The sequence below is a fragment of the Helicoverpa armigera genome, chromosome 25 (assembly GCF_030705265.1).
Source record: "Helicoverpa armigera isolate CAAS_96S chromosome 25, ASM3070526v1, whole genome shotgun sequence".
Taxonomy (NCBI): Eukaryota; Metazoa; Arthropoda; class Insecta; order Lepidoptera; family Noctuidae; genus Helicoverpa; species Helicoverpa armigera.
Genome location: NC_087144.1, coordinates 4488588 through 4514945, shown reverse-complemented (window position 1 = coordinate 4514945; position 26358 = coordinate 4488588). Strand labels below are relative to the sequence as shown.

Sequence of the window (26358 nt, the reverse complement as noted above, 5' to 3'; positions counted from 1 at the left end):
TTTTATTAGTATACATACTTTCTCCTTACTGGGAATTGTTGTCATCAGTCCAAACACAAAACTTCATTACAATTAAGGCAAGCTACCAACTAAAAACAGTTGAAATATTCAATCCATCAAATTGTGGCAAAGGATGGCTATGGGAAACCTGTGATCAGCGAGTTGAGATGATAATGTGCCAGTGCTGGCTTTTGGCAGAAAAAAGACCGAGCCTTAAGTTCAACGACCTTTTTCATCATGTTTGCCATCTCCAAAAAAAAACTGACGACCATTATTATGGGTATGTACCTCCGTAACATACCCAATTTCTGTTGATTACAAGCCACATACTACACTATAGCTTAGTCTCAGGCTTAGCGGGTTGCTTGCGGGGCGCATGCGGGCGCCGCGTGCGGGCGCACACGTAGTCGTCGTGTCGCTCGTGTCGCTCGTGGCGGTAGTACTCGTAAGTCGGGCTCTGCAGTTGCGACGCGGCTGAACAGTTCGACCGGTGGGAGCTGTCGTTGTCATCCGCGCTGTCGACGTCGCCTGGGAAAATAATATATGAATCGGTGGAAATCGTTGAGGGATAGTTTGCATCCAGTGGGTGGGTCGGTGGTGTGTTTTATTCTATCTGATATGGTTGAAAATTCGCAATAATTAAATTCAGGTGGGTAAATGAAGGAGCATATAGGGACACAACATACACAAGGTAGTAAATAGAGGTAGTACATAAGAGACATCAGAAGGTATATGGCGTAATATCATCATCCTCCGAGCCTTTTTCCCAATCATGTTGGGGTCGGCTTCCAGTCTAACCGGATTCAGCTGAGTACCAGTGCTTTACAAGAAGCGACTGCCTATCTGACCTCCTCAACCCAGTAACGCGGGCAACCCGATACCCCTTGGTTAGACTGGTGTCAGACTTACTGGCTTCTGACTACCCGTAACGACTGCCAAGGATGTTCAATGACAGCCGGGACCTACAGTTTAACGTGCCATCCGAAACACAGCCAATGGTGTCTAAGATATACTTAGAAAGTACATACAAACTTAGAAAAGTTGCATTGGTACTTGCCTGACCTGGGATCGAACCCGCGCCCTCGTACTTGAGGTTGGTCCTTTACCCACTAGGCCACCACGACTTTTTTTATATGGCGTAATATATCAGCGGAATATATAAGACAGTTTATAGAGGTAGTACATAAAAGAGTATGTAGCCTATGTAGAGGAGTAGGTACGTAGGTTGACCGTAAGGAAGAACGTAGGAATATTGCAAGAACAGTACATAAGGGAGAACATAGACGTAGTGTAGGGTAGACTGGGTACAGTTGTGCCAATTTTCGTTTGATCACCAATAATTTTGTTATTTGACTAATTAGCTCGCAGAAAAGGAACTTTTATCGCAATTTGTACATTTGTGTACGTAAAAACACTAATATATTGTTCCTTAATACAATGTATTACTCATAAGATCAATTTAAAAAAAAATGGGAAAGTGTCACAACCGGCCACATACCAAGGGCGGTTGTGACACGCATAAACATATATCAAAATGGTCTATAATATCTTTTATTATAGAAATGTTTAACATAATAAGCTTACAAACATAGTTTTAACAATCAACAAAACAACATTTGCTCTGTTAAAACTTGTAGCTGTAGAAAGGCTTGTAGCTTGAGCTACACGTCCGAAATCCCTTGTTTCACTTCTTCATCGGCATCTTTATATTTTTTGATATCACCCTGCGCTCTTTCGGTCTTCCACAAACGTATTCTGGACATCTAAAAGCAAAAAATAATAATATGAGATTTATTATATGTATAGATATTCGTCACAACCGTACCCAAAAAAATTGTCACAACCGTACTCAACGCATCATTTTGAAAACAAAAAATCGCCATGATTTTGCCAAATATTTTACGTAAAAAGAAATCACTTGTAATTAAATATTAATGTTCAAATTTTAAAGAAAAAAATAACAAGATAATATATCTGTATAAAAATAACAGTAATTAGGAAAAGAAATCGAACAAAAATACTTACTTTTGATTGTTGAAAAGCAATGTGGGCTCCTGCTTACGTCAACGTCGTGCGTCGGCTAACGCAATATTGGGGAACGTGTTTAGGCTTGCAAGCCACGTCTTTCTCCCTCACACGCCTCCCCCGTATTACGTATAGTTTCGTTACAATTGCGACTGTCACTACCGTACTCTGGCACAACCGTACCCAGTTTCCCCTACAAGAAAGTTTATAAGGAGCGCACATAGTAGTATAAAAGGAAGTACTTAAGAACGAACATATGGATGTATATAGAAGCATTACAATGTCGTACATAAGGGAGTACGTTTCATGTCATGTTTGCCCAGTGAACTGGCCACTGAATAAATTAGAGTATGGTGTACTAACCGTCACTGCTGTTGTTGCTGGGCACGTGCGCGTCGCGCAGACGCGGGCGGCGGCGCCAGTAGCGGAACTCGCGCGGCAGGGTGTACGAACGAGGCAGGGATATCTGATGATAACAATTCAAAAACTAAATATAAACAACTCATGAAAGAAGTGCTGAATTTTATTAAGTTTGCGTCATATAACTTTGCAATTTTGAAGTTTGGCATTTGACTACTACAAGTTAGCTATCAATGGTTTACTCAGGTTTACTATTTACTTACGATTACCTACATGACTATATTGTAGAAAAAAACAAAAGACTAAACATGCGTTAGGTGTCAAGTGCAAAGTTAGTTATTTGGCATGAACTGTAGTTATCTAAATTAGCTTGCCATTAGATTAGGCCTTATACCAATCATTAACAAAAATGTAATACTAAATTTCTATTGGTTGGTGTTTGTATATTTATAGCTACCTGGCTATCGATATCACTGGGCGGTCTCGGCGTCTCCCTGGTGGGTCCGTCCGGACTAGACTCCTCCCCGCTGCTTCCTCCTCCTTCCTCTTTTTTCCTGTTTCTAGAAAAACGTTACACATTAATTGCAGAGAAAACCTGCGCATGATCAAGTTAAGAAAGTTGAGGCATTCAAGCTAAATAAGTTGTGTAAATACATAAATGCAATTGTACCAATTTTGGTAAATGGGTTCCATGTTCAAGCATTAGCCCAATTCTGATCACTCTGGGGCCCGATTCTCCTAATTTTACTTAAGCAACATACGATTGACGTTCGACTCGATTCGACTGAGATCCAATCCCGACTCGATTACGATTGAAGCGTATGTGGCATTCCGCTATTTTTTCTTTGAAATAAACGTTTTTATCCTTTTCTGTCATTCAATAATAAATCATTTTGTCTGCAAATGATTTACGATTGCAAAATGATTATACAGCAAACTACCGTATAGACCAAAATTACCAAAATAGCAGACCAATCGCACACCAATCAAAATAATGTCAATCGAATACGATTGGTCTTTTATTAGTAGCAGAATGCCCGATATGGTTAAAACTGATATTGCGATTCGATTTCTATTCGATTTTGACATTATTAACTTAGGAGAATCAGGCCCCAGGTAATTTTTTTGGGATCATGCTATCTTTCTTAATGGTACTCAGCTGCATCCAGTTAGACCGGAAGCGGACTTCAACATTATAGGAAAAGGTTAGGGACATGACAACAAGAACTCACGTATAAGGAGGTCCCCAATGACAGCACAGATGTCTAGAACACCCTTCTAGATAATGCGGTGCCAGCAATATCTCCGGTGTCCGACATCTCTGCAACCGCCGCAAGTGATCAGCCCTCCGACCCCGAGCACACTGGGCCCCATACCCGCACTCCCCATTACCCTCACAGTACCCCCCATACCCCTCCCTCTCCTCAGAATATAAAGAATTCCCCAACCTCTTCTCTAAACCTTCGTAATTATTCTCATAATTCCTCGGACTATTGTTCAGAACAGTAGCACAGTTCGTCTCATAAGTCCTGTTCTCTAAAGCCAAATAGTTCGGGGAACGTAATGGCGTTCGAGTGACGTCATTCCGTATGTTCGCCGGGTTCTCGTAAAACGTTCGGGTGTTGTCGTATCTGTTCGGGAGTCTTCGGATTTTGAGGGGGTCTGTTATGTCGGGGGCTTCGGGGGTGAAATCTGGTTTTATTTCTGTGTAAGTTGGGTATATGTTGCAGACTGGGTAGTTTTGGTAGGAATGTGTGGGGTCTAGGTTAGGCCAGGCTGGTTCGGCGTGGGTCTTCGCCCGAGGTATGGGCTGTCTTTGCAAACTACTGTATATTTCTTCAGCAGCGACTGGTGTTGTTTTGGCGAGTTTCCCTTGCTTGATTTCTTCCTCTATGACGCGTAGTTCTGCGAGTTGTTTTTGTTTCTTCTCTTGTAGTTTCTGCTGGATGTTGACTCGGGAGCCGACGCTTGAGCCCTCGTTTTCTGATGAACCTCCCTGTAAATTGTATTGTATGGTTTGTTATTGTTCTTTTAACAAGATTTTGGGAACTAAATGTTGATGATTTCATGCTGGGCGTATGCAGGGCCAAGGGCGCGAACCTATTTTAAATCTATGTGGAGGGCATTAAATGAGAGTGGCAAGGTTACTTGCCGAAAATCGCAGTGTTTTTACGTAGGTACACTCAGGGGACTCAGGGGCAGAATTAGACGATAAATAGGGGTAGTACATAAAGGTAAGGAAGTACAGAAGTACACAAGGGAATATATAGGCTGGGTATATAAGGAAGTACGTAAGGGAATACATAAGGATAGTAGACAAGGGGGTTAGCAAGCAAGAGTGGATGTAGGGGAGAACATAAGGTTTGTACCTATATTTAGAATTTTATATTGGAAGTAGATAAGGGAGAACCTAAGAAGAGTGTAGATAAGGTGTTTTTAAATAAAAAGATTAGATAAGTGTGACACCAGAATCAAATTAGAACTGTAGGCATACCCACAGCCCTATGGTGGACCTACTGCTTCTGTGACTATCGTGAAGTTCTCTAACGTCTATCTTATCCCAGAAGAAAATAATTTGACGTGAGCGTAGAGGTAATAAGGGCTATACATATTATTCGTGATAGTTACATGATGGTTATGCGCGGCGGGCAGGGGTCGGCGCCAGAAGGCGGCGGCGGGGGCGGCGGGAGGCGGCACGAATGATGTCGGCTTCTTCTTCTTGCGAGCGTTACCAGCGCTGGAAATATAGTTATATAAATTAATTTATTTGTATCATAGATTTAAGCATTTTATGGACGCTTTGAATCAACAGCGGGAGTTAGAGCGTCCATATTTTATTTAACAGACATCATAACTATTTATGTATACCTGATCCCACGAACTTAGTGTTGTTTAAACCCTCCCTGGACCTCTACAAACATTTTAAAACCAAAATATGAAAAATCGGTCCAGCCATTTTAGAGTTTTAGTCAGACCAACGAACAGCAATTCATCTTTATGTATAAGACTAGCTGATCCCGCGAACTTCGTATCGTTCAAACCTTCCCTGGACCTCTACAAACATTTTAAAACCAAAATCAGCTCAATCGGCCCAGCCGTTCTCGAGGTTTAATCAGACTAACGAACAACAATTCATTTTTAATTATATAGATTAAAATAACAACAGTAAGCAACAGTTGCTGGTGGCTCAAGAATGTTCCGAGGCAGCTAGCATTTTGGTGAGAACTCAATTTACCTGTTACTGACTGGGTTCGAGAACCGACAGTTGAACACTCCTGGTATCGTCGGGTTATCAGCCTGGTTCGACTGTTTACCTGAAATATTACATTAAACATAGTTAAGATGAATATTCTACGGAATAAGAAAGCTAAATAAAAAAAAAACATTACAAGCATTCGAATTGAGAAACTCCCTTATTCAAAAGAATTATAGTGAATGGAATTTTAACGAAATCATAATAAATTGAATTTTACGTACAATCCTTATTTTGTGAGGACGTGTTGGTGCTATTCGTTCCTTGTTGATGTTCTCCTAACATGTATCCCAGACGTCGTACGTGGAAATATCTGCAAATTGTACAGAAATAGGTACAGAAAATTACTGTAAATATAAAGTCTTTATAATGTGAATATATCGAAAAGAGAGAATATATTATGCTTAATTTTATCGGGAATAAACATAACATTTCTAACAGGAGCCTTATTGATACATTTTACGATTACTGCAAAAATAGCAAATCTTTGCTAAAACAATGTTTATTTTTAAAGTACCTAATGTATTTTTTTCCCAATTTTATTTTTACGAAGCCGCAGTTAACTACGCGGTTCTTCGGAAACTTTATTAAAACTAACTTTAAACATTCTGTACACACGTTTAATATTCTTCTAATATCAAAATATCACACAGTACCTATAATAAATAAGCATAAAAGCCAGTCCAGCAAGGAATGCAGCTGCGGCGGCGGCAGCAGTAGGCGCGGGGCGACGAGCGCGGCCTGACCACCACCACGCTACTACTAGTAGCCAGTTCTCCACGCACATCACGCAGTAGAATGTTACCTGGGTGACAAAGTAAGGTTATGAGTATAATGGCGTTCACGGCAGATTTCGGCCACGGCGGCTGTTCTCATTTAAGGAGATCAGCCAACTGCGCAGGACATATTATAGTGCACGAGTATCTATTTGCTTGGACACAGGTGCACTCCCTATTCCTTCACTCTTATAGCCCGATGGGACGGCATTAACGTGCTCTCTGATGCACGGGTGCACGGGTGTCACGGTGTCACCCGGGGGGTTACAGTGTAAAGTCGCGAAGGGGTTACAGTGTAAAGTGACATCTTCATCAGTTGTGGACGGGTTACATATTACGCGTGTATGTAACCCATCCGTGTTGTATATAGGTAGGCATGTGGGTTACAAAGAACAACACCTGGAGTGGGGAGTTATGCAGTGTAAAGTCAAGTAACTTGTTGTGGCTACACAGTAGAAATGAATCTGTAGTGGATGAATTAAATATCACACGAGAAGGTATAGCTCACATGCACAGGCAAGTATGTAGATTAAATAGGATGACATACGGTGTGCTCTCTCGTGAAGTGCAACGTGTACTGGGGAAAAAGTTTCATTGTAAATTAGGACGAGGTTACATCGTAAAGTGGAATGTCACCTAGTGTGCGAGGTTACGTAATAAAATAGTAGGTGGTGGGTGACGTTCGAAAATACTACATCATTTTACCATGAAACTGCAATTTTTCCTATTGTGTAGTATTATGAAAAAGTGCTTAAAACCACAATCAACTCACCATCTTCTGCCTATGGTTCAACTCCTGCAGATTAACATACGCGAAGACGTACACGAAGGCTATGAGCGCGGACAGGTACGCCTTGCGCGGCCGGCTGATGCGCTCGCCGTGGAACACGTTCTTTGGGGAGATCAGCCATAAGAACATGGACAGCCAGTGGAGACCTGGTGATAGATAAATGAAGATTAAATTCAATTCTTTATTGCAGACACTTGTATATCATTCATATATCACATAATAAACGTGCAATAAAAAGCCAATTTAGAGAATAATACAAGCTGTTTCCCGCGTTTTACGCATCTCGAATTTGGATAAAACGGAAACTATGTACTTTCTCAGCCTGTCTAGACTATCAAATTTAATTTATATTGCTACATAAGTTTTGGCGTGAATGTGCTACCAGATGGACTTACTTTTGCATTTATAATATCAATAAATATCGGACAAATGATAAGGTTTGCCATATTTCAGTGAAACATTTGACCATTAGGGTACCATGTATCTCAAACTTGGCAAGTTGGAGTTCCAGAAGATAGTTTGTATGACTCACCTATAACTAAGAAGACCCAGTACTCGTAGACTAGTGCGTATACAGTGAGCGCGCAGATCCGCGCTGATATCGTGCCCAGCCGCCACAGGAACTGAGGACGAGGAGATAACGTTGTAGTGTGCTTAGAGCTAGTGATAGTAGACGTGTATCTAGTGTATGTCAATACTTAGTGTTGATGTACCTTTCGTGGTGCTATGGTACTTTAGTGTAGTGTCAGTGTACTTAAAAGGGCCAGTAGCGTGACAAACCTAGTGTTAGGGTACCAAACCATATTGGTGTAAATATACATTTTTATATCTAACTTTGTTAGTGTCATTCTACAATACATGTTAGGTTCATTCACGAAACCATTGCATATGCGTGAGAGCTTACAGACTGATTACGTCCTACATCCATGCCTTGATTTGTTCGTGTCGCGAAATTAACACTAAATATACTTCCTAACACTTGATGTTGCAGATTTTCAAACTAACGCCTGGTTCCATAGTTTAATTTAGTTTTAGTATACTATACCTAGTGTTACTGACCCATACATGGTATGTTACCTGAAATATAACCCCGAGCCAGGTGAGCACGAGGCGGTGCACGTTCTGAAGCCGCACGTTCTTGCTGAAACTGGCCAGCGCCCAGCACACGGAGAACAGGGATAGTGATGCTGATATCACGTTCAGTTCCGCGAACGCTTTGTTTTCTAGGGGATAGAAGAAGAATATGGTATGTAGGTATCTTGATGATATTAAAAGAGATTAATTAATCTATGTGTTATCATGTGAAGATGAGGGAATTCTTTCTTCGTATACATAGAGGAAATTTGCGTCAATCACCACGATTGCTTAAGACGGATTGGCAATTTAAGATCATTATTTGATCTCCAGGTTCAGATCCAGGTTTCGGCAAGATATTTTCCTTCACCTTTACGCAGATTTTTGTCCAAGATATACTTATAAGATATATTTAAGAAGTACACGTAACTAAAAAAATCATTAATTGGTAATTGCCTGCTTTGCAATCGAACCCATTCACTCGTACTTGTATTCACTCGTACTTGTATTGGTGCTTTAACCTCTAGGCCACCACGAAGAATTTTGGAGGAACCCTGATTGCCCCCTCTATTTGACCACTCCTTGTTTTGCTAATATTCGTACCTGAAGGCTCATCAATACTCGGCTCCGGCGTGACAGCGAGGTCGCTGACGGGCTCCCGACTGGCGTCCTTGAACAGTATATGTAGCTGCAGCAGCAACATCGGCGCCGCCTCGCAGAACGCGTGCACTAGCCGGAGCATACCTGGTGAGGTAATGTTATTGTGGAATTTTCAAAAGTGGACCATTTGACAAACTAGCTTGGCTCATGATTTCACCCCTGTTTCAAGGGAACTCTTTCGCAAACTCGGAGCAACAAAGTAGCCTATAGCTATTCTCGATAAGTGGGCTATCTAACAACGAATGCATTTTTCGAATCGTCGTGGGTACTGCGGGCATGACCATGTTTGTGACGTCACATTTAAACCGTACCCGGAGTGCATAAGGGAGTATGTACCGAGAATATACAGGATTCTCAGTATATCCCTTGTGTACCCCCTCATGTAGGAGAATTTATTGAATGTTGGATAGATGCGCTCACAGCCAGAGATTAGGGCGTTCAAGAAAATAAACATTCATAATTTTAGTATCGAAGTACTTACGGACCTACCTATAGATAATTCGCGATGCACAAGTCTGGGAAAGTTACCAATGAAGGTATCAATAATGAATGACGTGGCTACTCACACAAGTCCCGCACTTGATGCTTGACCCGCCTGAGCTCGACTGGCACCAGCAGCCTGGCGTACCTCCACAGCACGCCGAGTTGCAGGCAGTGCAGCAGGATGGGCAGCCATGGTGGCCGGCCCTTGCGGCCCTCGCCTGCCCACCAGACGTGGAGGTACCAGCGGAGAGATAGCACCTGGAGAAGTGGTTTGGAAGCTTAGAAATTATGATGGTAATATGTGTTACTGAAATATTAAAAAAAAAACTGTGCATTCCTACTCTGGAGGATCTTATTAGTAAGTTGTCGTATTGCATGTTATCTGTCCCTTAACTTTCTGTTTAAAAAGAGGGGGAGGGGTTGAAGTGTACCCTTTTAACATTCGAGTAGCTTAAAAGGCAAGGTGCTAAAATACTACTAAAACATACACACCTGAGATATAAGCAGAGAAGTAATAACAATAGATATAGCGGCAGCAAACGTGCCCTTATATCCTCGCTCAAGCAGCGCATAGCCCATCACGACATCGAACACGACGTCGCAGAAGTACCCCGCCAGCGAGATCACGTTGAAGAGCACGTCGCACAGCGGCAGGAACTCCGCCATTTCCAAACATTTCTTTTAACTACTTATTTTTGAAGAACTGTATTTTATTTGTTCTTGAATTTTCGTCATTTACTGTGAAAAAAGGTTTTATTCTTATAAGTTTACAATATTAATTTAAAAGGAAAGATGATCATTACGTGAAACGGAACGTTTTAATGTACATTTCGTTTTACGTAATACTTTGACACGTTCATAAATTCTGAAGCAAACATTAAAAATGTATTGAAAATCTATCTAACGTTTAATCAAATAATGCTTAGTAAGTAATGCTGAATGATTAAAAGTATTTTACATAATTTCCAACGATATTTCAATATGCATCTTGAAAATATAAATGCCACGAAGACCATCGATGTGACGCATCAACGAGCAAAACGGAACGGGAGTTGTTTGTTGACGTTTCACGTCTAGTCTAGAGTTTACTAGAATTTTGTTTGTTATTTTGAGCTCAGATTATTTGGTGTTCTGTTATTTCTTTACTAATTTCGATAGAGCATGTCTAACTACACAGATTTAGTGAATAAGTTCGGCAAGGAGACGTCTCGGGCTGCGTGTAAAAAGTGTGGTTATGCTGGGCATCTTACGTTTCAATGTAGAAACTTTATAAAGGTACGAGTTCTTTTAACTATTTTGTTTAATATTTCCTTTAGCTGAGTTAATAGTATTCTGGAGTTTTATTTATTTTATGTGAACTCATGATATAGTTATTGTTTTCATTGACTTCATAGTTTGACAAAGAAAAGTTTGTATAATGCAAGAATATTTCTTTAGTTCAGACAAAAACTTTTAAATTAATAATTTTGTATATATACAAAATTGCTGGTAAAATTGTGACAGATTTTCTTTCTAGAAATATCATCTCAATTATTGCATACTTTTCAAAATAAAAGCAAAACTAACAAATGCTATGTATCATATCAGTTTAGAATTCAGTCCTACTAAATAGTTGCACAGGGAATTGGGTTGAGGAGGTCAAATAGGCAGTTGCTCCATGTAAATCATTTACTTAGCTGCATTGGGTGAGACTCGAAGCCAACCCCAGCACAGTTACGAAAGGGCCAGTTAGATGACAACAAGCAAGGCTCAAACGTATGAATATTATGATCACAGGTGGATCCTAACAAAGAGATAGTGTTAGACGTGAGCAGCACCAGCAGTGACAGTGAAGAGGAGTATGCCACTCCGCTGCAGAGGCTACGAGAGGCAGAGCTGAGGCAGAAGCTGCAAGAAAAACTGCAGAAAGCCAAGCAGAAGAAGAAAAGTAAAAAGCGAAAAAGATCTAGGTATGTATCACACATTAATTTCTCCTTGTTTATTGTCTAAACACAAATACTATGTTGGCTTATCTTTGGTTTTAAGAAATCTGTGGTTTTCTGAGGGCAATTGCACTTGCTGCCAACTTAATGCAGTTGGGGCAGCTAGCGTGAAAATGTACCTTTAATTGTATTTGTGGAGCATTCAATGATCAAAAGTTATACGGTCAGTGGGAAGGCTTTGAGCGTCTGTGGGACTGTTATAGGCAGGGGTAACTTGCTATTGGTGAGACATTGAAAAATAATATAATTTCACAGGTCATCAAGTACTTCATCAACAAGCAGTTCTTCATCATCGTCATCAACATCATCTATGTCCAGCAGTGAATCAGACAGAGACAAGAAGAGGAAGCATCGGAAGAAATCTAAGAAGTCCAAATCCAAGAAGTCTCATAGCGATAGGAAAAAAAGTAGAAAATAACGTTTATGGTTGCCTTTTAGTTGATTATGATGTATATTCAGTATCTTAATTTTTGTGTGTATCATTCATGTATCCGTAATTGTATCTGTTAAGTTAAATAAATATACTAACTTTGTATACTGATGTTGCTCTGTTAAATCAATAGGTGACTATGTAATTTTTGTAACAAGTTTTTTATTGAAGGAGATGTGGAACAAGTATATTTTAATCAATGTTATAATTGTCGATTACCCTAAATATTAGGTTGGTAACAGTGCTTGGCCATACGTCCAGAACTAATCACATACCAAAAGTTTTGGTATGTGATTAGGTCTGACGGACGGTACTCATATGTTTTGGTCCAAAACGAGTACCGTCAGCTTAGCTGTGTGCGCGTTCATAGACTTGCACAGATATAGCTACGTCGGTCGAGCACTGTTTCCAGCCTTAACTTAGAATCAATAAAACCTATTTTTAAGTTGATAAATACACTTATTGAAGTTGTTTATGTAAGTGGGACTTAGATTGAAACTAAGGCTGATTATTGTAATGTTCAAATAGACTAATAAGTTAAATAGTGCAAATATACTGTAATTGTTTTGCCATTGATTGTATGTTACAAATGTATTAAAGCAATAATTTTGATTTTCAAGGCTTTTATTTGAAACAACAGACAGAGCTATGCTGTGGAAATTGATAAGTGTACTTTCCTAAATTAATTTCATTATTATCATATCAGCTCGTTGCTATCTATTACTGAACCTGGTCTCCCCTGCCCCTAAGCACAAATAATTTGGACTTGAGTTGGGCAGTCTGTATTCATTTAATGCTACCGACAAGTAAGTTTATACATTTTTTACCTTTACATCTTTTATTGAACAAATAGATTTTTGTGTTTTTGTGGAGGCAAAATGCTAGATTCAGATTTAGAGAAGAGTGTTGTGTTGCATGAAGAAAACCAAGCATATTGATATGTCACTATGAATATTTAATTGTTGTTGTTCTAAAGGTGAACATAAAGAGCAATATTCATATTTTGGTCATTGAATTGGATAAAAACAAAGGATTTAATACATAGTCATACCTTTTACTGTTAGATGCTATCACACAAAATTATTTATTTGTAGTTTGCTTACAAATAAGACACTTTTTAATAACTAACACAGAATAAAGTTACAAAACTTATAACAAGAATGCTTAGTTCAAAATAATTTGCTTTTTAAAACAATAATAACATAACTAAGTTTCATTCTAGGTAAAAATAAGTTTTGAATGATTCGAAGTACAGCAAAATAGAGAAAACTAATAAAATCAACGTGTAATTAGTAAGTACTTAAGTTGATAATAAGTGGATACGCGCGAGAAAGTGGGCTAATATGACTTTCGCCAACTGATAATACATAAATTTTACTGCATACGTGTATTAACAAGTTGTATTTAGACTGAATTACCCCTATAACTTTACAAATCATGCTTATTTCATTAGTAAATAACACAACATACCTTATCCTAAGGTTTGGTCCAAAGTTTCGGAAGGAGGAACCAGGATGTAGTATTCTACGATTTAAACTACACATGTGCATTTCTCACGCATAGTATTACAAATGTTGATATTTATATACGTATTCCCACAGTTATCACTATTCACATCACATAAAAAGCTTAGAATATTTTGGTTAAGTTATTCTAAGTTTCAATCAAGTTCACGTCAAAAGTTCATTGATAGTAGCGACATCTAGCGTAAGGCATGCGGAGCACGACAAAGCTCGATCGATCCGTAGTGGGTGCGTTCACTGGCGATGAATGCTAGGAATGCATCCAGTTTACCAGTAACTGCATTCTTTTATCCTTACACATACTTATCCGTGTCCTTAATAAGTTGCATGTAGGTTTTTCTGGTTAGAAAATGTCTTACGACTAGTTCTTGATCGGTCAGTTGACGTAGCCTTGGGCGGTTGTCGGGAGGCATTGAACTGCAAAATTACCGTTACATTTAAAATGCGCATTATTTATAAATTTATATATGTAGGTATCGATTGAAATTACTTACTTAGTGCAATACGCGGTACATCCACCCAAAAGTCGCAAAAAGGCTGGTAATGCGAAGTCTAACGTTGCTTCGTCCTTGGCTAGAACTTTAATAAGTTGGATGGGGTCTGTTCTCATGGATGCCATGGTGCAAATTTTATCCTACAAAAGATATTAACATAGAACTGTTACAAAAGTACATTATTTAGAACTTTGTGTAAACTGAACTCATCAACAAGTTATCTATAAAGTAAAAAGGTTTTACCTCAGTTAAAGCGGCAACTTCAGCTTCTTGGTGTTCAAGCGTTTGAACCAAATCCTTGGTGATAACTTCACATTTTTTGCTGATTTGCTTCACACATTTCTTGTACATTATCTTGCCCCTACCGTGACATTTTTTTTCCACCTCCACAGTAGCTTTGGTAGCCTGCAAATGGGTATAATATTCATAAACCTACATTTACCTACACCAGGGCATTTCAACGTTGCAACATCTATGTAAAGCCGTTTACACATTATGACGCGGACGCAGTGATTTATCAACTAATCTCATACAAGAAGTGTAAGATTCCGTAGAACATCCAAGCGGAACTGCTGCCACTGTGACGTAATGTGTAAACGCCCTAAGTGCGGAAATAAATATCTTCGATCTGGGAAATGCTCGTTAGAAAGTACCTAAATTATGAGTTCCCCAAGTTCATGTAAAACGAACTGCTTATTCAATGTCGATGATTATTACATGAAATTACATCCTTACTTATTCAATCACGTTTATTCTAGGTAGAACAAAAACGACCACGAACCTCTTTGATATCCTTAAGCAAGTACAGTGTCTTCTTATGATAGCTGTTGAACATCTTCATCAGAGTTCTCTTGGTGAACAATACCAAGTCTCGCTGCGTTGGTATCTCGTACGACCCGATGGCCATAGGTCGCTCATCTTCTGGACATTTTAGTTGGAACTCTTTGACTTTTATTTTTGGCCTCCTTCTTCTCACTGCTGGTGTGATCAGGAACTGTTGTGAAATAAAAAAATGCTTTCATCGACTTTGTTAGTGTAGGTACTCTTTAGTGACAATCCAATATAATCGAATATAGACAGGGTAATTTGCAAACTTCTTGGCCCAATAAAGTCTATACTTGAAAATGTGCAGGTCCTTGTATATTATCGTTTTTTTTTTAATGGGAATCATCAAATAACCCCTCCCGCTGTGGGTGCAGTGTGAGGTAGTGTCAGACTCTTAATGATTAAAACCCGTACCAGGGCCGCTGTAACTCTTTCGAACAATCCCGCAGCCCCGGCAGGTGGATATTATAACAAGAATAAGAACTGATTGATTGCCTGAAAGAGGACATGAAGCAGAAGGGAGTGGATGTAAGTATGACGTCTGACAGAGAGGAATGGAAGAAAAAGACATGTTGCGCCGACCCCAAATGACTTGGGAACAGGGCAGGATGATGATGATGATGATGAAGAACTGACAGTCATTTATCCAGGAAATGTACTAACCTCATCACCAGCGCTCGTAAAATTTAAATGGTTCTTTGTAATGGCGCTAGTGGCAGCCGTCTCTTCCGTATTATCCATACGTTGTCCAGATTCAAAGACAGGCACCAGAGTGCTGCGGTGGTTCCCAGGAGTTGGGGTAGCCTCGAATCCTCGAAAAAGGTCGTAGTTCACGTAACACGAGCAGGTGATCAGGTTTATTGAAAGCACTGCTAGATCTGGAAACAGAAGTAACTTTACAGGTGTGAGCTATGCCTACATAGAAGTAATAAATAGGTAGGTACGTAAGTAGGTAAATCGGTCTGTCTAGACATATTTTTGAGTTGATCACTATTATTTCTTCAACGGCTAGTTTTTAGTTTTTGTCAAAGTTGGTTTAACATTTTGTTGAGATAGCATAGCTAGTAGATATATAAATATATAGATATTCTTTATTAGGTACACCAATTTTACATAGGAGAACTACTTCTAGACGGCAACAACTACGAGGAATATAATAGTAGGTACCAATTCAATCAATGTGTCGATAATTTTTACGTTCGAAACAATTAGATAAAATACATACATACTAATACAAAATTAGCTATTCACAATTTTTAAAGATTTTAATGGGTAATTCAGGAGTCGAGACTTAGTTTACAATTTTATAACAACAGCAACAGTAGTTTTATCGCAAATGTTTATAGATTGTGGTGTGTGTTTGATAATACCGGCGGCTAACAGGATTTCATCTTGATTTTGCAGTAGTACATAATTATTTTAACCATTATTTAATGGGGCTGATGTTTTGGCTTGAAAGAAGAATTGATTTAAGCTTTAAGCACTACGTCGAGTTTTTTGAAATAATGAAGTCACGAAAAAAAAATCTTTCACTACTGGATAATGGCCTCCATTTTATAATTTAAGTGTTGCGGCCCAGGGAAACTTCTTCCCTGAATAAAGTAGGTATGGCCACCGAGGGATGGCGTAGATTCCCAACTGTGAAAGATTTTTAAAAATCGAAACTCACGTGTAGTTTAGGAGCTTATTCAATGTAGACCAACCAATAAGCTACTAAATTTTTCCTCTTAAAATATTTGTATTTTTAAACTAAAATCAAATGTAAACTTACGTGTGTACATATTAGTTGGTTCCGAGAGAACGGAAATGTCGCTAGCTACAATCCACCGCTTGACTCCTTGGTCACGACTGAGCGTGTAACTTAGTTACATCAATTCTAACAACCGATGTTTACGTAGAAACGGAAAAGAGCGACTTTAAAAAAAGAAGTTTTAAGCTACGGTCGTGTGTATTGCGGCAGGAGTTGCTTTCTGTCTACAGACAGAAGATATCAATTTAAAGTAGCGAGTTTGTCCATCTTACGCCTATCTGTGAAAATCGGTACTTGGATTTGAAAAATTGTGACAGCATTTTCACACCAATTATTTATTAAAGGTATTTCGATAGTAGATAGCCTTGACCAAAAACCTTTAGTCTATAGTTTCCAATAAATATTTTTCTTCACAGCACTCTTTCAGAGCTGGGTGTCCTAAGCTGATTGATCGCTCTACATTAGGTGTGTGTTTACAGAACATCGTATTACAAACAGTTAGCCCACACTTTATCACGCCAATGCATTGTGTTTGCTTTTGCACTTTGACCAGTTCTCTGTGAAGGTTTTAATTTCATACTTTTCTTTGTTCGATCCATAAATTGCGCATCGAACTGGTTTGTTACCAAATTTGAATAGGATCAAGATGCCTTATAAAAAAGAAATCGTTGCCATAGCAACGGTCAAATATGTCAATACTTTGCTTGCAGTGGAAATCGTCAAAGGTAATTATCATTATGGCATCGTTTCGTCGCCATCTCACTGGCTTCAAAGCCATGATCATTCTATATTGATCATCCTGATCATCTTGACTTTCACCAGCATGTTATCATTTATTATGAACCAAAACATTCAACCAATACCTCGAAGTTCGTTTCAAATTTGCTTTGAGTTGATAGCAAAGTATAATTTTATAGATTCGTACGAGGTTTTGCCGATTATTCTGAAGAATATTAGTTCCCGCCATGGAACCTCTGACACAGGACGATTTTAAAGCCATGGAGGTTCAGCTGAAGACTTCTGTGGAGCTGGATAATATGTACTGGAAGGTGAACAGCGTGAAGTGTGATGCCATCCAAACTGCTAAGACTTATGAAGAATTCGCGTAAGTAGATGATGCACAAGGCTGTATAAATTAACATTAGGTACTTGCCTATATACCTATATTGGCTTGCTCTTGACGCTGGTGATTATTAGATTCGATTTCGCCAACGCAAATCGGTGACAACTGAATGGTGTTTGTTGGTTTTCCACATACGACGAAACCATGTAAAAATAATGTGACTTACCAAAATGTGTTTATAGTACTATATGACTGTTTCTTTCATTCGGCTTTCATGACCGCTGCAAAAGTCACACGAAGTAGAAAAAACAGGGAATATTTTTGTTCTTGTTTCTCGTCTATTTAATTTAATATTTTTTTTCTTCTGTGGCAGGGATCGCGTGGCTGCAGCACATTTGGACCCGCTAGGCCATAGCGACTTCAAGAAGAAATGCACTCGTAAGTGGAACGAGTACTCAACTCAACGGAGGAGTCCAGATGATGAGTTTGATTCTGAAGATGACGATAAACGATAAACGGTGCTCATAATTACTTAATTTCGTGTTTTATTTTCATTACAATAAAATAAAAAAACACCAGTCTAACCAAGGGGTATCGGGTTGCCCGGGTAACTGGGTTGAGGAGGTCAGATAGGCAGTCGCTTCTTGTAAAGCACTGGTACTCAGCCGAATCTGGTTAGACTGGAAGCCGACCTAACATAGTTGGGAAAAGGCTCGGAAGATGATGATGAACATAAAAAACACCTAAAAAATAAACGGCAATTGACCACCAGATATTGCCATTCTAATTACAATCAATACGAAAATATTTTAGGGGGGAAAAGAAAGTGGACTGAACTTAAATGAAAGGGGGATTTCTCGGCTTTTTAAAAACTGATTCTATATCCTCCTGAAAAAGGGGAATTTCTGAACATGCTTGAAATGAAAAGTACACAAACTTCATTTTCAAAATAGCGTAAACGCAAACATTTTTGGACCACATAATTTTCTTTTTTGGAAAGAAAATAAAACCGGTTTTTGTATTATTGATATTTATTCATTCTTAACGTCTTGCGGTTAATATATATAGTAATAAAAAGTATTAAAAATACTTGTAAAAGGACTAAACAAAATTAGCAAAATTAGTTGCGTGCTTTGAGATACTTTCAATCAACAAACATAGGCGTTCAGTTTCAAATTATTTATTAGTGTGTGATGTTTTTTTTCTCTCACACAAGGTGCTGAACGGCTTTTGATGATAGTTTTCTGTTATATGACATAGCTTAGGTACCTATACATCAGTACAATATATAGACTACTTTATAACCCTTATCTATTATAAGCAAGCTCTTTCATCAGGACGCGGGTGTAAGGTGTAAGGGTGTAACCGTATCACTGATTTTCAGGTGCTTTCAGTAGAAGAACAGTACATGATATTTCAATCGATTATTCCATTTTAATAGCCCGGGTTGAGGAGGCTCACCTATCTGAATAGGCAGTCGCTCCTTGTCAAACATTGGTACTCAGCTGTTGTTAGACTCGAAGCCGACCCCAACATAGTTGGGAAAAGACTTGTCAGATGATAAATTGATTGTAGCGCTATATTGATGTCATTTTGATCGGCTTTTCTGTTTTCTTCATTATTCATTCATTCATTCGTTCTTCTTATTCTTAGGGTTAGACATAAGTATAACGATTTCAATCTTGGTTTGCTTGCTTTCTTGCTGGGGATAGTAGAATCGGTTGTCGCTGCGGTCTAGAGGAATTAGTGGGTCGTACCAGCCGTAACTGTAAAGAATAGGAACCAAATGTGATAAAAATATTGACCTATATACCTATCTCAATCTGTCAAAGGACATTGTTCCGGCTCCATACATGTTCTGCCTAAGAACCGTTCGAATGGAAAGTGACTTCTATAAACTCTTTAAATTATATGGAATCCTATGAAATAAGTTTTCACGAACGGACACTTCAGGAAACTAAAATAATTACGAAAAAAGTTAATATTTTGAGGTTATAAATAAAAAATAACCAAGCTTGCGTGGAATATCAGAGTAGTATTAATTAAAAATCAAACTACACTATACAAAATATCAACAACACTATGTACAGCTCTATATGTTCTCTTCTAGATCTAGGGAAAGACTACTCTACTAGATAATAGGAAAAGAGATAGTACCTAGTCAAGTTTAAGAGAATTCTTTGACAATGATCATTTTATATAGTTGCATTTTCTGTCTGACCCTATGAATGCTTTAGATCTTTAAAACTACGCAATGGATTTGGGTGCGATTTTTTTAATAGATAGAGTAGGTCAAGAGGAAGGTTTACACCAAGGTTTTACATTGCCACCGTGCGAAGACGGGGCGTGTGACTAGTTTTCATAAATGCTTAGAATTTGTATGAAAAACAACTACCTAAACGCTTTTGCTTTCAACGTTACGTTTCTTAATATATAGTGAATCCACTTTGGATTTGTGATAAAACGCATAAGTATCCAAAATGGAAGAGTTCCATTCACCACAATTCATAAAATATCGATGTTATTACGATGGAGAATTATTTATTTAAATGATTGTTACTACTTTTATATTAGACAGTTACCTAGCTATCTACATGCCATAAGGCGGGAATCGAACCCGCGGTCTATTACCAAGAAGGCACAGACCATACTAAAAATGTCATTACCACACAAAATAATTTAACAGTTAAAGTAAGGTTTACCAATAACAATGAAAGAGGTTTTCGAGGATGTGCAATAAAAACAATATTTATATTCAATTAAAGGTTTTTAATCATCAATATTTCTCAATAATATATTATCTAAGAACTGAGCAGGGGGTTCAATTGAATTTTGGTATCTCGTCCAGCTTAAATACCAAATTATAGTCATTATGTGGGCACAGCAGCCCACTGTTCTACGCCCAACGACACAATTGCAACAGTAATGCCTGATGGTAGGAGCTTCTTACAAAGTACACAATTGCGTCCAACAGTGCATTGCATCTTATTATGCTCGACTGCTTCAGACCAACACGTCGTACATATAAGGTCATGAGCTTCAACCTGTAATAAATAAATACAATAAAACATTAGTAAATGTCAAGTAACTTGCAATTGTGGCAATTAATTTGAAAACCGAGAAATTGTGTGCTTATGAAAACATAAGTAGGTAGTAACATTCTTATCAAAATTAGAAAAACACTTTCGTAGACCACTTACCATACGGGGAACAGTCCATTGTTGTATGCAACGAAGTATATCTTCGTTTTCTAATACCAAAGAACCTCCAGCAGATCCACAATTTATACAATATACTATATTCTGCATCGATTGTTGTAATTATAATACAACTAAATTCGATCACAGACAGAGCAATATCCGAAAATTCCAGGAAAATCCAGTCCTTTACACACAGCCGAGTCTACCAAGTACGCAATCTAATCGGAGTCCGTAATCAAGTCAAAATTGTTAGAATAAAACCATGAAACGCATAGAAAATCACAAAAGAAACGATAGTCGCAAAGCAATCAAAGTGACTGCTAGCAAACTGACTGAAGTACACCAGTGTTGCCAATTACGAAAACTATAATCCTACTCGAATGCCAAGCTAGAAATTCGCGATTTCGCTTAAAACATATAGATTACTAGTTTTTTTCTAGCTAGTCAATTTAGGTATTTAAATGAATAAAGTGTTAGCAACTAATTTTAATAACCGACTTCGGAAAGAAGATTCTCAATTCGGTCCGTATTTACCGAAATCGCGAAAACTTCCGAAACTGGCAGCATTGCCTGACGGAAACATTAAGAAGGCATCAATAATTGTGACCCAACTTTTTATTTGGAATTTATTTATTTGAAGTGTCCGTGGAAAACTAAAATATGTTCCAAACAATAAAAAATTAAATGAAAATTATAGTATAATTTATATTCACATCGGTTCTTAGGCCAAAATTGAACAATGTCCTTTCTTCAATAGATTTTCAACCTAATTGCAACATAAGAAGGTTAACGTTCGATTGGTAAAATTTGCCAGATTCGGATAGGTTGATCTGCTGGCGTCTGAGCGTTCTAGTGGGACGAGACTCAAAAACGGTTGAGTGGTTTTACAAAAGGTGTCTATAATATAAATGAAGAGCTAGTAAAGTAAAAATCTTTTATTTTATGGGTCAATTAGTTATCTTGCCAATAGGTCACAATATCATTCCTTCTTTTCTATGGGGTATGAGAAGTTTCACACTCTATTCTTAAACTTATAAGAAACAAACATGCAAAATAATTGTTCTAATCTAAAATATAGTAAGTCTTACACTTGGTTCTCAGTAGCCGGCGCATCATACTTGCTGCGGGGCCCCATGGCTCTGGTCTGCGCGACGTTCTTGTGGTAATCAGCCACCTTCTCCGATAGCTCCTCACTCTCAGCTGTCATCTGATCATGGTACGCGTAGAACTTGCCAGTTACCGGGATTGCTGGGGAACATCAACTATATGAAGGACATCTATACTCTTCAACTTCTTGACTAATCTCAGGAGTTATTGAACCGATTATAAAAATGTTTAAGAGTTATATTAGTCGTTTGGTAAAGGATATGTTTTTATGACATGAGGAGTAGTTCCGATGGAACACAGGTGAAACCTTTAATGGAAGCTAGTAACGGTAATATTTTGAATCGATACATAGTACTCTGGGAGCCTACCCAGATGTGAAAACCTGACAAAGGAAAGAAACATAAAAATAGGATACCGATAAAAAATTACAAGTTTTAATTGGCTCATCGTTTCATCAATAATATTACTTTTGTTGCCTACTTATTACCAACGGAAAAGGTTGGTACATCTGAAAGACCGTCATCAGACCAGGTTGACGAGTCCAGGCTTACCTCGAGGCAGCTGACCCCAATAATTTAATTTTTCATCCATTATTGAGTTTCTTTCCTGATCTGAAAGAGCCACACACCATCTTAACGTCAGCAAGTCACTTACATCCAAAGTTAGGCCTGTAAATCTTGTAGTTCCTGAAGTTCTTCACCTCTCTGTAGATGATCTCATTCAGCATGTGGATGTCAATGGGCATCCGCGTGCCGAACGTGCACTTGCCTTCTGTCATTGTGCCTAGCAAGTAAGGAAGAAGGGCATTAGACTGGTGGAGAAGATGGTGCCTATTTGAAGGAGTTAAATTCAAGATCTATGTGTGGGATTGCTGAAGAAGAAAGGGCCTCGTGGGGAGAACGGCATGAGTTTCCATATAGCTGTTATGGACCATGTGATTAATTCGGGCATTATTTATAATGCCCGAGCATTATGAATAATGTCTAGCTTTATCGGGCCAAATGATTAATAACTATCTTAACTTCATTATTTATCACATTGCACGGGCATTATTATATTGCTACATGACAGTTGGGCAATTTGATAATAAAGCTACATTTTATGCGGTGCGAGGGTGGCAGTTGTTCTCATAAATAAATCCTGTTACTTGCTACATATTTTATGATTATTGTTTTAAATTATATGTTCTATTTTAATGGGAAATTATAAGTCTAGCCACAAAATTATTTATTGGACAATTGTCATCTAATTTACTAACTCGGCCTCGTTTTTCTTGATCTAATTTTTCTTGGCTCGTTTTTTTTTATGGTAGAATTTAATTTGAATTCAAAACATTGTATTAAAAACTGAACTTAGTGACGAAAACGAATCGCTGCAAAACCGACTCCACGTAGTCTTGTCTGCCCTATCCCTAGAGTGCAATTCAAAACCGCGTAGGCGCGGAGGGGCGAGGCGGCCTGCCGTGACAGAAACCATGCTTGCTGCATGTGGCATGCTTACTTCTATGCTCTGTCAATTGATAAGGGATGTGTTATATTTAGTTTATTTTAAGTTAAATGTCAACAACAATAAAAAAAATGAAATTAAATATGTTTGTATTACTTTGCCCAAAAGGTCACGGGCAATATGTATAGTGCCCGGTCAACTTGATTATTTGAATAATTATTATCAAATTGCACTCTCATATTGGGCATTATTCATAATGACCGGGCATTATGTATACTGCCCAATTTATCACTTGGTCCATAACATAGCTTCACACAACGATCCTACATGTTGGTCGTAGGTAAGTAGATTACTACAGAAATTGATTTAAACAACACTTAAAGTAGGTACGCCACATGCTCTGTGGCGTAATAAGTCAATATATAAATGTAATATAATGGTTATTACCTGTTTTTGTAAAAAAAGTAAAAAATAAACACCACTTTTTGTGATTTCTAAAGTTTTGAGGTTTTGAGTGTTAATGTCATTTCTATGACGTCGTCAAAAATAATAATGAAAAAGGTTTAGCTAAAAAAGTTTGTATGTACTTACTTTAGACTACCACTTTCGACGAGTTGTCTTTTGTGGTTTTACTCAGGTCTAAGAATTTTCTAAGATTTCAGTATTTTGCTGATTTACTATGACCATAATAATGGCGGCTGTTCTCATTCAAGGAGGTCTATGACCATATTGTGTGGATATTATGTCGTTTCATTTATTTATTAGTTATGCCTTTCTGATGCTACCAGCACCCATCAAAACTGAAGACTTAAGACGCTGTACGTTACCTCAGCCATAAACTCAAGGTTAAGAACTAAACGGTTAGTGGTTGTAAGTTGTAATCAACAGGTGGTGTTAATTTTAATGGGACAGTTAACTACATTAGAGCCGGCTCTCGGTTTAATCTCGAATAGATTGTTACCGGCGGCGGGACTCCGTACCGACCGTGTATTAAGTACTAGTATAAGACTTGTTTAATCTGTATTTACCACCCTAGGTGTAGTGTTAAAGGTCAAATTTAATTGCACATGAAATGTCATTGCGATGGGAGATCTAGCCTGAATAAATCTTATTTCAGTTAGGTTTGCACGAGTGGTGAGAGCTCAGGGTGAGACATAGATGAATGTCAAACTTACCTTGGTAAGTTGTCTCTGCTGCCTTTTCACTGACAATAACAGCACTTTCCGAAAACAGTTTGTAGATGGGTGGTGTAGACAATTGACAACACTTTTATTTACCTCAATATGTACAACGCCTGGAACTGTGCGATAGAGTTTTCCCACTCTGAATTGAGTCTCATATCTTTAACAGAATTCTTTCGACTTATAATTAAATACGTCTATAACTTCTTATCCCTGCAACTTTCATAATTTGCAATCTCAAACACAAATATTCTTGAAAAATAAATAGGTAAATGGGTCATGGAAATAATCATATACATACCTATAGGATAGGTATTCACCTATTTACATCGACCAAATTCTCTTACTTACTTACCGTCCTCACCCCAAATAATTCCCAATCAATAGATATAATAATTTTCAAAAGAATACCAATAAGAAATGAAAAATTCTAATAAATGAATTGTCCTTCCGCTAAGCATCCCTGGGCTGAATTTAAAAAGCTTGGTCGTGCCGCTATATCTCTCATTCTTCGCGGCGTGGGGCGCGTGAGGTGCCTTCGGGAGCGAGCTACGTCATAAGAGCAGCGGGAGCGAGTAAAGGAGCATTTGAAGGGACCTTTCAGTTGTAGGTACCTAACTGACAGCACGTGCAGCGACAGATAAATAGAGCGGTATGTAGAATTTTTACATAATGTAGGCTTTTAGTATTGGCTTGGATAAATTAGCTTCGGCCAGCGGTTTAATCAACTTCTAACTTCTAACAACCTCTGGATAACATGAAGCCTATTTATTATTCTTATATAGATACCTTTGATTTGCGAAGTTTCATTAAAATCGTTACAAATACTAAACATAATACACACGCAACTTTTCGCCTTTATAATGTTAGTGTGACGTAAAACAAAAATTAATAAAAAAATTGGTGTTTGGGTTTTCACGGGACCCTTCTTCCAAGCTAGCTAAAGAGAGTGTTGCACTTTTATTGACTGAAATTGACACCATAGAAAAATACATTTTTTTTAAATAAAATAAAAACAAAAATAACCCAACATAACCGCTCCGCTTTTGACGTTGTAATTCCAACAAAAATTCCAATCGCCTATCGCATCGGCGCGATATTGCGGGCTGAGGCGAAAGACACCGGCCGCTATTTCATAAGACGTATAATTGGAATAGCCGCTGAATACCCGCGGCCGCACCCAAGCAGATAAGGTGCGTTGTGAGTACGCGGTTATGATAGCGCGTTTTAATATTTAATATTTTGAAGCTGAATTAGTTTTCTTGAAAGAGGGAAGCTTAGAAAATACTAAACCGATTTGAAGAACTCTTTCTGTGTTAGAAACCCCATTTATCACTCAAGGCAAATTTTTATGCGGGTGCGTGGGGTTGTTCTGCTGAAGAATTGGTGGAAGAAGTTCTGCTATTTAAGCTGGAGCATATTGATGCTTTCCACTGCACTTCACTTTCACTGACTAATCTGTAAATTCGGTTACGGATTTATACCGAGACATTTATTGTTCTTATAACATGCTTGTTCAATAGCAACATCTTAATAATAGCGAAAAAGTATAATGATTTTTGTCTCAACTAGCTAAATGATAAGATAATAACAAAACGCAGCGTTTAAACCGCACGGCATATAGATTCCCGGGCGCCGCGGATGAATTCCCGAGATGTCTGCGAGCGCGTGACAATAGCCGCCGTGTAATGACGGCTCCTCACCATAGCGCCGCAATCTGATCACTCTTAACTCTAAATATTAACCACTAGTTATACCCTGCGGTTTCACTCGCTTCTCAAAGGAACTATTACACCCGAAATATAGCAAAAATGTAGCCTATGCGAGTCGGGGCCGCGCGGCAATCTGATAACTCTAAATGTTAAACACTGCTGCTAACCGCGGTTTCACCCGCCCTCCTAGGTAACTACGTTCGCGCAACCCAACCGGTCAAAAT

The 26358-nt window shown here is 38.4% G+C and overlaps 5 protein-coding genes and 1 long non-coding RNA gene across 6 annotated transcripts; 2 read left to right on the top strand and 4 right to left on the bottom strand.

The window, feature by feature from the left end:
- Positions 1-204: 204 nt before the first annotated feature.
- LOC110379427 (uncharacterized) lies at positions 205-13566 on the bottom strand. Its single transcript, XM_064041503.1, has 15 exons — positions 13304-13566; positions 9914-10159; positions 9505-9679; positions 8882-9022; positions 8282-8427; positions 7737-7827; positions 7187-7350; positions 6295-6443; positions 5863-5951; positions 5621-5699; positions 5014-5122; positions 3618-4381; positions 2843-2945; positions 2389-2491; positions 205-528 (listed from the first exon to the last, which is right to left on the bottom strand). Exons 2-15 carry the CDS (start codon positions 10085-10087, stop codon positions 335-337), a joined length of 2481 nt encoding a protein of 826 aa, XP_063897573.1. The 5' UTR covers positions 10088-10159; positions 13304-13566; the 3' UTR covers positions 205-334.
- On the bottom strand, positions 1533-2212 carry LOC135118742 (uncharacterized). The gene is made up of 2 exons (XR_010277758.1): positions 2026-2212; positions 1533-1763 (listed from the first exon to the last, which is right to left on the bottom strand). It is a non-coding gene; the product is annotated as an uncharacterized LOC135118742 (long non-coding RNA).
- On the top strand, positions 10478-11955 carry LOC110379428 (protein SREK1IP1). Its single transcript, XM_064041485.1, has 3 exons — positions 10478-10696; positions 11198-11370; positions 11659-11955. The coding sequence occupies exons 1-3, from the start codon at positions 10583-10585 to the stop codon at positions 11819-11821; spliced, it is 450 nt and encodes a 149-aa protein (XP_063897555.1). The 5' UTR covers positions 10478-10582; the 3' UTR covers positions 11822-11955.
- A 67-nt stretch (positions 13567-13633) lies between the features above and the next one.
- Positions 13634-16550, bottom strand: LOC126055681 (uncharacterized). The gene is made up of 6 exons (XM_049845999.2): positions 16447-16550; positions 15339-15553; positions 14632-14844; positions 14094-14255; positions 13851-13990; positions 13634-13773 (listed from the first exon to the last, which is right to left on the bottom strand). The coding sequence occupies exons 1-6, from the start codon at positions 16454-16456 to the stop codon at positions 13650-13652; spliced, it is 864 nt and encodes a 287-aa protein (XP_049701956.2). The 5' UTR covers positions 16457-16550; the 3' UTR covers positions 13634-13649.
- Positions 16551-17102: 552 nt separating this feature from the next.
- Positions 17103-18024, top strand: LOC110379430 (coiled-coil domain-containing protein 103). Its single transcript, XM_021339098.3, has 3 exons — positions 17103-17150; positions 17343-17530; positions 17862-18024. The coding sequence occupies exons 2-3, from the start codon at positions 17391-17393 to the stop codon at positions 18001-18003; spliced, it is 282 nt and encodes a 93-aa protein (XP_021194773.3). The 5' UTR covers positions 17103-17150; positions 17343-17390; the 3' UTR covers positions 18004-18024.
- Positions 18025-19098: 1074 nt separating this feature from the next.
- On the bottom strand, positions 19099-23774 carry LOC126055682 (cilia- and flagella-associated protein 144). The gene is made up of 4 exons (XM_049846000.2): positions 23689-23774; positions 22450-22578; positions 21777-21936; positions 19099-19254 (listed from the first exon to the last, which is right to left on the bottom strand). Exons 2-4 carry the CDS (start codon positions 22571-22573, stop codon positions 19119-19121), a joined length of 420 nt encoding a protein of 139 aa, XP_049701957.1. The 5' UTR covers positions 22574-22578; positions 23689-23774; the 3' UTR covers positions 19099-19118.
- Positions 23775-26358: the final 2584 nt, after the last annotated feature.